General features: G+C 40.4%; 1 protein-coding gene across 1 annotated transcript in view; it reads right to left on the reverse strand.

Annotated features, from left to right (window-relative positions):
• The window catches only part of ITPR3 (inositol 1,4,5-trisphosphate receptor type 3), a 117,249-nt gene that overhangs the window by 57,203 nt on the left and 46,997 nt on the right, over positions 1-13,049 (reverse strand). Inside the window, exons 5-14 of the mRNA XM_074311250.1 lie at positions 12,848-13,006; positions 12,419-12,517; positions 11,895-11,978; positions 5,066-5,212; positions 4,376-4,471; positions 3,502-3,552; positions 3,097-3,239; positions 2,296-2,395; positions 2,020-2,180; positions 316-457 (exon numbers count right to left, since the gene is read on the reverse strand). Of these exons, the coding sequence (XP_074167351.1) occupies positions 316-457; positions 2,020-2,180; positions 2,296-2,395; positions 3,097-3,239; positions 3,502-3,552; positions 4,376-4,471; positions 5,066-5,212; positions 11,895-11,978; positions 12,419-12,517; positions 12,848-13,006 (1,182 nt within the window). The remainder of the gene's footprint in view (positions 1-315; positions 458-2,019; positions 2,181-2,295; positions 2,396-3,096; positions 3,240-3,501; positions 3,553-4,375; positions 4,472-5,065; positions 5,213-11,894; positions 11,979-12,418; positions 12,518-12,847; positions 13,007-13,049) is intronic.

Genomic DNA, 13,049 nt, shown 5'->3' on the forward strand with positions numbered 1-13,049 from the left:
TCCCAGTTCCCTCATCTGTAAAATAAAGGGATGGGACTAGAGGTCTTCTGAGATTCTTTCCAGCTTTACATCTATGATCCCATGACTCTTCTAATGCTGCTCCAACAAACCCATCCCTGGCATTATTCACTCTTTACAGAGGAGAAGGGTATTTGGAGGGGAAATAGTTCATTCCAGGTTGATTTACAACTGAAATGTGATATTCTATTCCACACCATGATTCAAGGTTGGGGATTACATCCTGTAAGGAAATTGGGGTCAAGAAGGGGAAGACTCACAAAGAGGCTAAACACAAACACAAACACAGATACACACCTGTTTGAGTATGTTCTGCTCCCGCATCAGTTTCTGCCGCTCTCGGTTGGGCTTGGTCACCATGATATCTAGAACACTCTGCCCATTGTTGGGGACATCACTGACAAAGAAGACCAGATCCTCCAGCAACTGGATGACAAATCTAGGAACAGGTTAAAAGTGCTTAATACCTAGTGCCTTTCTCCATCAGAATCAATTTATTAGCATAGAGCTCATGATCTGTCCACAGCAGCAAAATAAATCTCTATGGGGTCAATCCCTACTGGAAAATATCCAGCAGCACAACACCTTTTATTTCTCACAGAAGTAGGTTTAAATTCTTAATTCTAGCATTCAAGGTACTCCCCAGTTTGAGCCCAATCTACCTTTCCAGCTCTAGCTTCCTAACTACACAAAAGTAGTTCACTACAAAAAACTTCCTGCACAAATAAATGGGTTTTCTCATTCTGTACATGGCTTTACACCTCTCTTTGTGGTATTCTCCCTCCCTAGAACAATCTTCCTCTCATTTTGTAACTAAATAAGTCTAGTCATTTTTAAGAGTACAATTCAAGTGTTCCTTCAAATCAATTTCTAAGCACCATCTATGTTCATATTGAACAGCTACATGACACCATAGTGCATAGAGTTCCAGGTCTGGAGTCAGTTTTTTGTGAGTTCAAATCTGGCCTCAGATATTTTTTAATTGTGTGATGCTGAGCAAGTTACTTCACCCTGTTTGCCTCCGTTTCCTCATCTGTAAAATGATCTGGAGAAGGAAATGGCAAATCATACCAGTATCTTTGCCAAGAAATCTGACCTCAGACACTTACTAGCTGTGTGTCTCTGAGCAAGTCACTTATTCCTGTTTACTTTAGTTTCTCTGATCTATAAATTGAGTTGGAGAAGGAAATGGCAAACCACTCCACTATCTTTGTCAAAAAAAGATTCAGACAAAATTAAATTTCTAAACAACAACCATGTAAGTGGTAATAATTCATAAATCTATAATTCTCACAACAGAGGCAGATGACTGGATATGGGAGGTAAGGGAAAAGTTAGAATCAAAGATGATTCTAGGGTAGAGGTGCGCCGGTAAATTTTTAACAAATGGCCTTCAAGGGGGGGGGGGTGATAATTTGGAAAAATGAATACAAGGGATAATATTATAAAAAATATATATAATAAAAAATAATTAAAAAACAAAAAAAATGGCCTTCAAAAACAACCCCAGGCTTTTAAGATTAATCTTCATTAATTTTCCTAAATAAATCAACTGCTGACTTACAGCATATGCTGATTTCTGAGATGTAAAGGCTTATATTGAATACTTAACAATTGGCTCCCTTAAGCAAGTAAGAGCTGGTTCAGCAAATCAGGATTCCCTGATTATCCCTGATACACTAATATTCAACTTAAATGTGCCTCTCTGCAACTCACTCTATCCCATATTTCCCTGTTCTGCCCTTTAGAGACAAGCAGAACAAATCTAATTATTTACCTTCTATGGGGCTGTCCTTAAAATACTTGAAAATAGTTATCATGTCCCTCGAAGAGTTTTCTCTTCCTCAGACTAAATATTCCCATCTCTTAAATAAATTAAGAGATTTTCAACTTCATAACCTCCGTTAATCCATCAAGGATGATTTTAGGGACAAAGACATTGAACTCACTGACTACTTAAGAAGCCAATCAGTTGATAACCCACATGCCCAAGGGGGCTACCTGCGGTCATTCTGGCTGATGAAACCCTCATTGAGCTTCTCCACAGCACTGGCCAACATAGAACTGGCATCATTGGCAAAGTCAAGGTCTCGGATCTCAGACACGGGCACAGAGACGATAGCAAAGGCTTCTTTATCTTCCTTGGTGGGGCAGGTGCCCAGCTGCAACAACCTGGAGTTAGCCTAATTCCACAACCTCATCTCAACAGCCATTCTCCCATTCTGTCTCTTTCCCTTCTTCCCTCCCTCTCCTCTGTCCTAAGGGGCTGGAAGGTACCATGAGTCGGATGGGCCGCTCCTCCTCAATGTCAATGGGAACATTGGTGCTCTGGATCCAAGTATTGGTACAGAGATGGCGCAGGCGGACATAGGAGTTTCTGCCACAGAGAGGTTGGGATCATACAAAAGACATGAGTCATAGAGAGGTCAGTCACTTAAAGGTCAGAGGACACCTGGGAACTGGACAGATGCTCATGGGGTGAGGGGAGATGCAAAATGGCACAGAAGTGGTAGGCCATGATATAATCTCCCTCTTGTCCAGCAATTTTTAATTTTCCAGAAAGCCCTGTGAACAATGAGGTATCATAGGTATTATGATCCTGTCTCACAGAGAAGAAAACCGGTTTGGAGAATGGAAATTACCTGTCCAAGGTTACACAACTACTTGGTGACAGAGACAATACTAGAACCCACTCTCAGGACTAAACAAATGTCACATGTAACAGACCAAGTAGAAGATACAGGGTAAGGGATGTTCCAGCATCTATGCAGAAGCAGGTCTTACCACCATTATCCAGACATAGCTTCTTTGCCCTGTTTCTCTAGTGCACAGTGCTGGACTTGAAGTCAAAAGGACATCAGTATAAACTGTCTCTGATACAGGATATTGAAGGTGTACCAGATGTGTGGCCTTTGAGCAAGTCACTTTACCTCTGGGCCTCAATTTCCTCATCAGTAAGATGATGGCTTCAGACTTGACTCTAATGTCTACTCTAAAAATTTATAATCTTTTGATGGTGCTAGGAGCCTCCTCTTGGGGTCAGGATTGAGAGGGACAGAGTGAGTGAGGAATGCAAACCTGGGCACAAAAGAGTCAGTCTTCTGTAGCGTGGTAGGATCGAGCTCAAAGAGGGAAGCGATATCATTCCCGTGGGGAACAGCCACAAGTCGGTACTTGATATTCTCACCAGCATTTCTTCGACCAGTTCTTCCCTGGGATGCCTAAGGGAAACAGGAGCTCCTGAGACCTCCACCCTTCCTGTCTCCATCAGCATTAGCTTCTGAGCCTTTTTAGCCTCCTCTTGTACCCACTACTTCAGGGGGCCTAGAGCTTCCTTCCAGCTTCTGGCTGCTCGACCCAAACCCTGTCTGTGGAAGCCTTTACACTTAAACTCCAATTACCTGACAAACATTTATTAAGCACCTACTATCTACACAAAACTAAAAATAAGAAGACGGTCCCTGCCCTCCAACAGCCACTTACAGTTCCTGTAGCTTTTGGTTCTCCTGAATCACCCTTGTAGCTGGGGTTTTCCTAGAAAAGGAACAAAGGATATTAACTGGTCTACTCCATCAAACTCAGTGAAATAATAGCTAGTATTTATCTAGCATTTTCAGGTTTGCAAAGCACTTTCACATATGTTTTCACTTAATCTTCACATCCCTGGGAGATGAATGCTAGTATTATCCCCATCTTATAGATGAGGAAATTGAAACTGAAAGTGGTTAAGCAACTTGCCCAATTTATAAGCTGATAAGTATCTCAAGCGGATTTAGAAATCAGGTCTCTCTTCTGATTCTAAGTCCAATACTCCAGTATCCCAGGGATAAGGTAGCTGTTTCCTCATTCTCACATATTTTGAGCCATAGCTGTCACCCTAAATACTAACTTCCTACTTCCAAAAGAAATTAGAGATTTAGGAGATCATCTAATCTAAACTCCAATTTTGCAGATGAGAAAACTGTGGACTAAAGAGGGAAAAGGAGCTGTCCATGTTCACACAGGTAATAAGATTGCTCCCCCAACTTCCTCCACACACCACACCCTAACAAGGCAGAGCAGTAAGAGAGAACCCAAGAACTATAGAAATCTCCCAGGTGTTTCCCCCACATTCCTTCACAACACATACAGGTATGCACATATATTTAAAATGCACATATACAGGTGTGTATTGGCATATGTGCATAATTCTAAGCCGTTGCATATGCATGTGTATGTATCACTTATATACATATGCCAGAATACTTAAATAAACATGTAAATTTATGCATGTATTCAAATCTATGTGTTCACAAATGTAGTCACATGTTTATACAAACACATATGTAAAGACACACAACCAGTCTCCTGTCCTCACCTCTGCTGCCAGATAATTGCCCGTGGCTAGGTGTTTGAAGCGATACAAGCCATTCCAGTGGCCAGCCCCTCCACGACAGGGGTCATGATGAACAACCTAAGAGAGAATCATAGAAACTGAAAGATGTCAAGGTGAGCTCAGATCTAAGGGGAGTGGGAAAATATGAAGCTAAGCCCAAGAAGAGCAAGTTACAAGGGAAGACTGGAACAGGCAGAAGAGGGTGACCTCAAAGAACTTAGACACTCCATTCCTATCACTGGGGCTCCTAGAAGAGCGAGACCTTGTGATTTGGAAGATATTAGCTTTTTTCCCATAGGATCATAGAAGAAATGGAAATATTAAGAGTCAGGGACCTGGAGTTTGAAAAATGAGAGAGGTTGCAGATTAGATTGGGGAGATGGGTTCAAAATGTTGAGAAAGGAGATAAGGGCTAGAGAAAACTTTATGGAGAGGGAGGAATGATTCAAGAACTGCAGCTGGAAAAGATTAAGAGTACTGGTCTGGCCTCAGGAGTTAGGAGTTCAAGATAGAACTGGGGCTCTTAGGTTAAAACAACAATAACAACTGGTATTGACATAATATTTTACGTTAAAGGAAGTTTACACAAACAACATGGGGATCAGATTAGTGCATATGAATGTCAGGAACTGGGCTCTGGGGCTCTGAGGAACTGCATCCTCAGGGTCTCACCTCCACCTCCCAAAGTGCATTGGAGCTGGTGGCTGAAGTGGCAGACTGGCGCAGGGTGGTACGGAGAAACACCTGTAGCTTGCCCTTGTACTCATCACATGTTAGAAACTTCTCCTGCTCAGCATGGAACAAACGTACTACATCTCCCTGCAAATTAGAAAGGGGAAAGAAGAAAGGCTCAAAGTGGAGTTGAGGGTTGTTGGGATAGACCCAAAGGGTTCCCCAACCATGAAACCTTCTTGCTGCAAGTAATTCCCTGAGGAAAAGGCTGTGACTTATATAATTTAGTACATGGTCTGGGAATTTTTTTCCTATGCTTCATAGAATCACAGAATTTTAGAATCAGAAAATGACTTCAGAGACTCTCATCCAAAAAAAAAATGCCGACTTACTAAACAAATGGTCCTCAGGTCTCTATTTGAAGTCCACCAAGGAGGTAGACTAATCAACTCTTTTTTTTTGGGGGGGGTGCACCAAGGCAATTGGGGTTAAGTGACTTGCCCAGGGTCATCATACAGCTAGTAAGTGTTAAATGTCTAAGGGCAGGTTTGAACTCAGGTCCTCCTAACTCTAGGACCATTGTTCAATTCACTCTGCCATCTAGCTATTTCTACCCTTCAGCTCTTTAGACAGTCTCTTCCACTTGGGGGAAGTTCTACCTATGAGGAAGTTTTTCCCAAAACCAAACTTAATGTGGCCCCTTCAAATTTTCATTCATTGCTCCCCTTTCTGTCTTCTGGGAACCAATGTATTCCCTCTTTCACACATCAGCCCTTCAAATATTTGAAAGCAGCTATTGTACTCCTTCTGAATCTTTTCTTCTTCTGGTTAAACACATCCCTAGTTCTTTCCATTCATCTTCATATGTATCAAGGCCCTAAAATATCCTTGTTGTCTTCCTCTGGACATTCTTCAGTTTATTAATTTTCTGAAACCATAGGGACCAGAAATGAACACAATGAGCTTCTTCAAAACAACACCCATTCACCGGGAGGGAGGAAAGAAGGAAGGAAGGAAAGGAGGGAGGAAGAGGGGAAGGAAAGGAGGGAAGAAGGAAGGAAGGGAGGGAAGGAGGGAGGGAGAGAGGGAGCAAGGGAAGGAGGAAGACAGGAAGGGAGAGAGGAAGAGAAAGAGGGAGGAAGAGGGGAAGGAAAGGAGGGAAGAAGGAAGGAAGGGAGGGAAGGAGGGAGGGAGAGAGGGAGCAAGGGAAGGAGGAAGACAGGAAGGGAGAGAGGGAGGAAGATAAAGAGGGAGGAAGAGAAGGAGGGAAGAAGAGAAGGAGGAAGGGAGAGAGAGATTTAAAAAAAAAAAAAAAAAAAAGGCACCACCACAGCATGAGAAAATCTATGGGGCACTCAGGGAAGAAGTGGTATTTGAGCTGAATTCTGAAGTAAACCACAAATTTTATGAGGAGCATTGAGAATTATACTTGGATCATAAGAGATGTCTGCGCAAAAGTCCAAATATGTGGACTACAATAACATTTCTCCTCAGACTTCAACTGACAAGTATACAAAATAGTTACAAACTTTTTTGAAATTGTAGTTTATCATCCACTTATAACTGTAATTTACTGTTATAAAATATTGCACATGTCTATAACATACAACTTATGTTTTAAGTTTGTAGATCTATGAATCTGCAACTTCAATATATTTTGTTTCATAACGTTCTAATGTACTTGTGTGAATTGTTACAATTATTTATAGAGTTCCACAAGGGCTGTCTTATTTAAACTTTGTATCTTCCCAGGGGGCAGTACAATAACTATGCATATAGTAGGCACTTAATAAATATATGTGTATAAAGTGATTTAATTGTTTTAGAAGAGTAATCTAGAATTATGCTCAAAGAGTTATAAAACTGTATTTAATCTTTAACTCAGCAATACTCTTATTAGGTCTGTTTTCTAAAGTGATCTGGAAGGAGGCAAAGGAAAAGAACCTGTATGTTCTAAAATATTTATTAGCAGCTCTCTTTATGGTGGCAAAGAATTGCCAATTGAGGGGATACCCATCAATTAAGGAATAGCTAATACATGACTGTGATGAAATACTACTGTGCTGTAAGAAATGATGATTTTTGGGCCAGCTAGTTGGTGTAGTTGGTAGAGTACCAGTTCTGAAGTCAGGAGGACCTGAGTTCAAATCTGACCTCAGTCACTTAACCAGTGGTCCTCAAACTTTTTAAATAGGGGGCCAGTTCACTGTCCCTCAGACTGTTGGAGGGCCAGACTATAGTAAAAACAAAACCTCACACTCTGTCTCCGCTCCTCAGCCCATTTGCCATAACTCAAGGGCCACATCTGGCCCGCAGGCCTTAGTTTGAGAACCCCTGTACTTAATATTTCTTGGCTGTATAACCCTGGGCAAGTCACTTGACCAGAACTGCTCAACAAAAAATTTAAAAAATAAAGAAATTATGATTTTAGGGAAAGATAGAAAGAGTACTCTCAAGAAAAATAATCCCATAAAATAATGAAGAACAAAATGAGCAGAATCAAGAAAATGTCACAGCAATAGCAACATTGTTCAAATAATAATTATGAATAAATTATTTGAATATATTAATATTCAAATCAACTACAAAGGACTTATGAAAGAAGATGCTATCTACTTCCAGAGAAAGAAGTATGATAAATAGAAGTATGTATAGTATGGTTGTGTGTGTGTGTGTGTATGTGTGTAATGATAGCCTTCTATAGTGTAGCATGGGGAGGGAGGAAGGGAAAAGTGTGTATAGCAGAGAACAAACACAGAAAAGCAGGGTAGTTTTGAAAATTATGTACAGATATTAGGATTGTTACTTATGCACTGAGTTCACACCTTTAAAGGAGCTGGACTAGTCACAAATTTCCAAAATATACTGAACATTTTACGTTCTCTTCAGCGCTGCCCTCAGTGTTTCCTCCACAGGGAGCACCTATCCCACATCCCTCTGTCTGCAGAAATCCTAACTCATTCAAGACTCAGCTCAAATGGCATATTCCTTCCAAAGCCTTCTTTCCCAGGAGTGATCTCACTGTTGTCAAAATTCGCACAGCATTGTGTCTGTACTTCTCTTATAACACCAATCACTTTCTGCCAAATGTATTGTGACTGTTTCTGAGCATACTTTATTCCCAACAACGGATTGTCAGTTTCTTGAGAATAAAGACCATTTATTAGTCATTTGTGTATTCCTTACAGGGCCTATGTTTTTCTAGGCCTTTGTCCAACAGGCTTTTGGTTACCTAACCATCCCCCTCCTACTGCTTGGGACCCCTTCTGTTCTAACCAGCCTTTTCCCTGGTCCCTTCTATTTCTGGAAATTTTCTATGCCAGAGAAACTTCTAGTCTCCCAGGTGATTGATCTTCTCTGCCTGGGATCTTATAGGAAATAAATCAGACTGGGCTAAGCAAAGGATCCTTTTCTTCCTATAAATACCCAAGATCCTCTGATCCCAGAGCAAGAAAAAGATGTCTTATGACAGAAGATCTGGACTACTGAGTTCTCCTTTTTCGTCCCATTATCTGGAGACCATACTATCTGAGACTCCTGGGTAACAATAACACTGGTTATATCCCTTCCCAATTCTGTTCGAGAGTTCATGTTCAGTCATTTCAGTTATGTCTCACTTTGTATGACCCCATTTGAAGTTTTCTTGGTAGAGATACTGGAGTGGTTTGCCTTTCCTTCTCTAGATCATTTTACAGATGAGGAAACTGAGGCAAATAGGGTTAAGACTTGCCATGGGGCATTCAACTAGTAAGTGGAAGGCCAAATTTGAACTCAGGAAGATAAGCCTTCCTGACAGTAGGCCCAGTACTTCATGCACTGTATCCCCTAGCTACCCCACTCAAAAAACATAGAGATTATAAATTTGGAGATAGAAGAGACTTCCACCAAGAAAAGGAAGCTTCTTATATCCCAAAGAGATCTTAAAGAAGGGAAAGGGACCTGTATGTGCAAGAATGTTTGTGGCAGCCCTGTTTGTAGTGACTAGAAACTGGAAACTAAGTGGATGCCCATCAATTGGAGAATGGCTGAATAAATGGTGATATATGAATATTATGGAATATTATTGTTCTGTAAGAAATGACCAACAGGAGGATTTCAGAAAGGCCTGGAGAGACTTACATGATGCTGAGTGAAATGAGCAGGACCAGGAGATCATTATGTACTTCAACAATAATTCTGATGGACGTAGCCCTCTTCAACAATGAGATGAAACAAATCAGTTCCAATAGAGCAGTAATAAATTGAATCAGCTACACCCAGTGAAAGAACTCTGGGAGATGACTATGAACCACTACATAAAATTTCCAATCCCTCTATTTTAGTCTGTCTGCATTTTTGATTTACTTCACATGTTAATTGTACACTATCTCAAAGTCCGATTCTTTTTGTGAAGCAAAATAACTATGGATATATGTATACATATATTGTATTTAACATATACTTTAACATATTTAATATGTATTGATCTACCTGCCATCTGGGAGAGGGGGTAGGGGGAAGGCGGGGGAAAATTAGAACAAAAGGTATTGCAATTGTCAATGCTGAAAAATTACCCATGCATATATCTTGTAAATAAAAAGCTATAATTAAAAAAAAAAGAGAGAGAGACAAGGAAGCCTCTGCAAAGCAGAAAGGTCAGTACCAAGAGGCTAACAGCAATGTGTACCCACTTGGGATGAGAGAAGTGATGAAAGTGTGATTGTGCTAAAATGTGCTAATTATTTACAGTAGCTTGTTAAAATTTAGCTCATCAATCAGGCACCTTTTCCAGACTATCAAATAGATTTCACAAATGTTGTTTTATTCCTTGGCCTAAATTCTCAGGTTACTTGGGTTTACTCTTATGTTCCAATTTGTCAGCTCTCTTCATAGCTACCCTGAGTCCTAACTTAGTGGTATCATCATCCCAAGAAAATCCCCCAAATTGCCCTGAATTAGGCTTTCTCTTTTCTTCCTTTTTTTCCCTAATGGCTGCTCCCAAAACCTCCATCATTTTCATTATTTAAACATTTTGCTAACTTCTTTTGTTTTTACATCACAGTCAATTATGAATATGCCATCACTCTCAACAGAGCCTTCTTTTGGAACAAAGAAAAACAATTAAGCAAAACCCACAGATACAATAACTTTGTTTGGCAATATATACACTATTTTGTACTCATAGCCCCCTACCTCTCTATCAAAAGGAAAAAAATGGTTCTTTATCTCTTTTCAGGGGCCAAAATTGGGCATTACAATTACTAAACATCTGGCTATTTTTGTATTATTTTTTATTTACCTTTCAATCAATTCACTCTGCTGTATGAGATCATTTCTTTTAAAAGTTTCTATTTTTTTCCCTCCTATTCATGACTACTCCCCTTCCTGAATAATTTGTGCCTCTGGGACTCTTTTGGAAGAACTACCACCTCACCCACTAGTCAAATAAAACTCTCTTAACTCAGAAGTATATTTGAAGTCTAGTTTCCATTATGATTACTTCTTTCTCGGATGGAAAGGGATGCATGGGTACTGTTCCGATTTTTCCCTTCCCTCCCTCCACCCCCTCACCTAGATGACAGGCAGTCCCATACATGTTAAATATGTTATAGTATATCCTAGATACAATATATGTGTTCAGAATCGAATTTTTTGTTGCACAGGAAGAATTGGATTCAGAAAGTAAAAATGACCTGGGAAGAAAGACAAAAAGGCAAACAATTCACACTCATTTCCCAGTGTTCTTTCTCTGGGTGTAGCTGATTCTATCCATCACTGATCAACTGGATCTGAATTAGATCTTCTCTATGTTGAAGATATCCACTTCCATCAGAATACATCCTCATACAGTATTGTTGTCGAAGTATATAATGATTTCCTGGTTCTGCTCATTTCACTCAGCATCAGTTCATGCAAGTCTCTCCAAGCCTCTCTGTATTCCTCCTGTTGGTCATTTCTTACAGAACAATAATATTCCATAACCTTCATATACCATAATTTACCCAACCATTCTCAAACTGATGGACATCCATTCATCTTCCAGCTTCTAGCCACTATGAAAAGGGCTGCCACAAACATTTTGGCACATACAGGTCCCTTTCCCCTCTTTAGTATTTCTTTGGGATATAAGCCCAGTAGTAGCACTGCTGAGTCAAAGGGTATGCACATTTTGATAACTTTTTGGGCATAATTCCAGATTGCTCTCCAGAATGATTGGATTCTTTCACAACTCCACCTACAATGCATCAGTGTCCAGTTTTCCCACCTCCAACATTCATCATTATTTTTTCCTGTCATCTTAGCCAATCTGACAGGTGTGTAATGGTATCTCAGAGTTATCTTAATTTGCATTTCTCTGATCAATAGTGATTTGGAACATTCTTTCATATGAGTGGAAATAGTTTCAATTTCATCATCTGAAATTGTCTGTTCATATCCTTTGACCATTTATCAATTGGAGAATGGCTTGATTTCTTATAAATTAGAGTCAGTTCTCTATATATTTTGGAAATGAGGCCTTTATCAGAACCTTTAACTGTAAAAATGTTTTCCCAATTGTTACTTCCTTTCTAATCTTGTTTGCATTAGTTTTGTTTGTATAAAAGCTTTTTAATTTGATATAATCAAAATTTTCTATTTTGTGATCAATAATGATCTCTGGTTCTCCTTTGGTCATAAATTCCTTCTTCCTCCACAAGTCTGAGAGGTAAACTATCCTATGTTCCTCAAATTTATTTATGATCTTGTTCTTTATGCCTAAATCATGGACCCATTTTGATCTTATCTTGGTATATGGTGTTGTGTGGGTCAAAAAATATTATCTTGAAGATCTTATCTCTAGGGCTCTTACCCCTTTCAAAACCTCTTCCAGGTGGTCTCGGAACTTCATGAACAAGTTTATTTTCCAGCTGGTGGTGCAGTTGACAGAGTTGACCTAGGTGAAGGAAAATGAATCCTGTAAAGTCCTAGAGGTGCCAAGTAACTGAGGGTATAGGGATTGGGAGGGCACTGCATCTGTAGAAAAGCTGGGAGAGGGACACAAGCAGGCACTCTTCTGCCCTAGTGGCCTCCTCTTGATCCCACTCAGAACCCAATGGAGAAGACATTCGGTTTTAAGGATATATTCAATCTTCTGTTTCCAACAGTTAAATCCTAGACTGAGCCCTGAAAACTCCTATTCCCAGGGTATTCACTTCATCGCTACCTCTCCTCCCTCATCAAAATTAGCCCATATAAGGAACATACTGAGGTATGGGAGAAACTATCTATGCAAGCATCCTTCACCAGCCCAGATAACAGAGTTACCCCATAATCCTCCAAGAAGAGGACAAAAAAGAGGGGACAAAAAGCCCTCCCAATCCCTCTGGGCCTCACCTCTTTGCAGCCGGCATTATCACTGAGCTCATAGTTGCTGGCATGCAGAGGCTGTCCAGCATTGACAGGATTCAGGATTACTTTGTCCCCCACCACCACCTGGTTGGGAGAGAACAAGTGAGAATACAAGGAGCAGGGAGAGAAGGCTGAACTCCCTCCCTTTAGTCACCCACCTTTTCTTAGGACCTTTTCTTTCCTAACATTTTCTTTCCAGGCTTTCCAATCTTCTCTCTGGGCCCTGCTTTCTTCCTATGTGAAACTGGAGGGTCAATGTTCTCCCCAGCCCATTCCCCAAAAGGATCAGAAACGAAGATATGGGAGAAATACCAAATCCAATTGTCTCAGCCTCTAATGGGAACTTTTGACCTTTGATGTTCGAGAAGTCTCAGCTCCTTCCTAACTCTTCTCAGTTACCAGCTTGGGACTCACATTGTCCCCATTACTTCGAAGCTTCCAAAAAGGCTGTATAAAGAGCCAGGAGCCCTCATTTCCAGTGGCATCCAGAGTCACTCTCATGGCATTCTTCTCCAGCAGAGCTGGTAGCCTCTTATTCACAGTCAAATACTTGTTGCTTTTCATGTGAAGAAGCTGAAAGAAAAGAAAAGGAGATAGGGACAGGAAGCTGTGATGG

This window comes from Sminthopsis crassicaudata, chromosome 4 (genome assembly GCF_048593235.1).
Source record: "Sminthopsis crassicaudata isolate SCR6 chromosome 4, ASM4859323v1, whole genome shotgun sequence".
In the NCBI taxonomy this organism is placed as follows: Eukaryota; Metazoa; Chordata; class Mammalia; order Dasyuromorphia; family Dasyuridae; genus Sminthopsis; species Sminthopsis crassicaudata.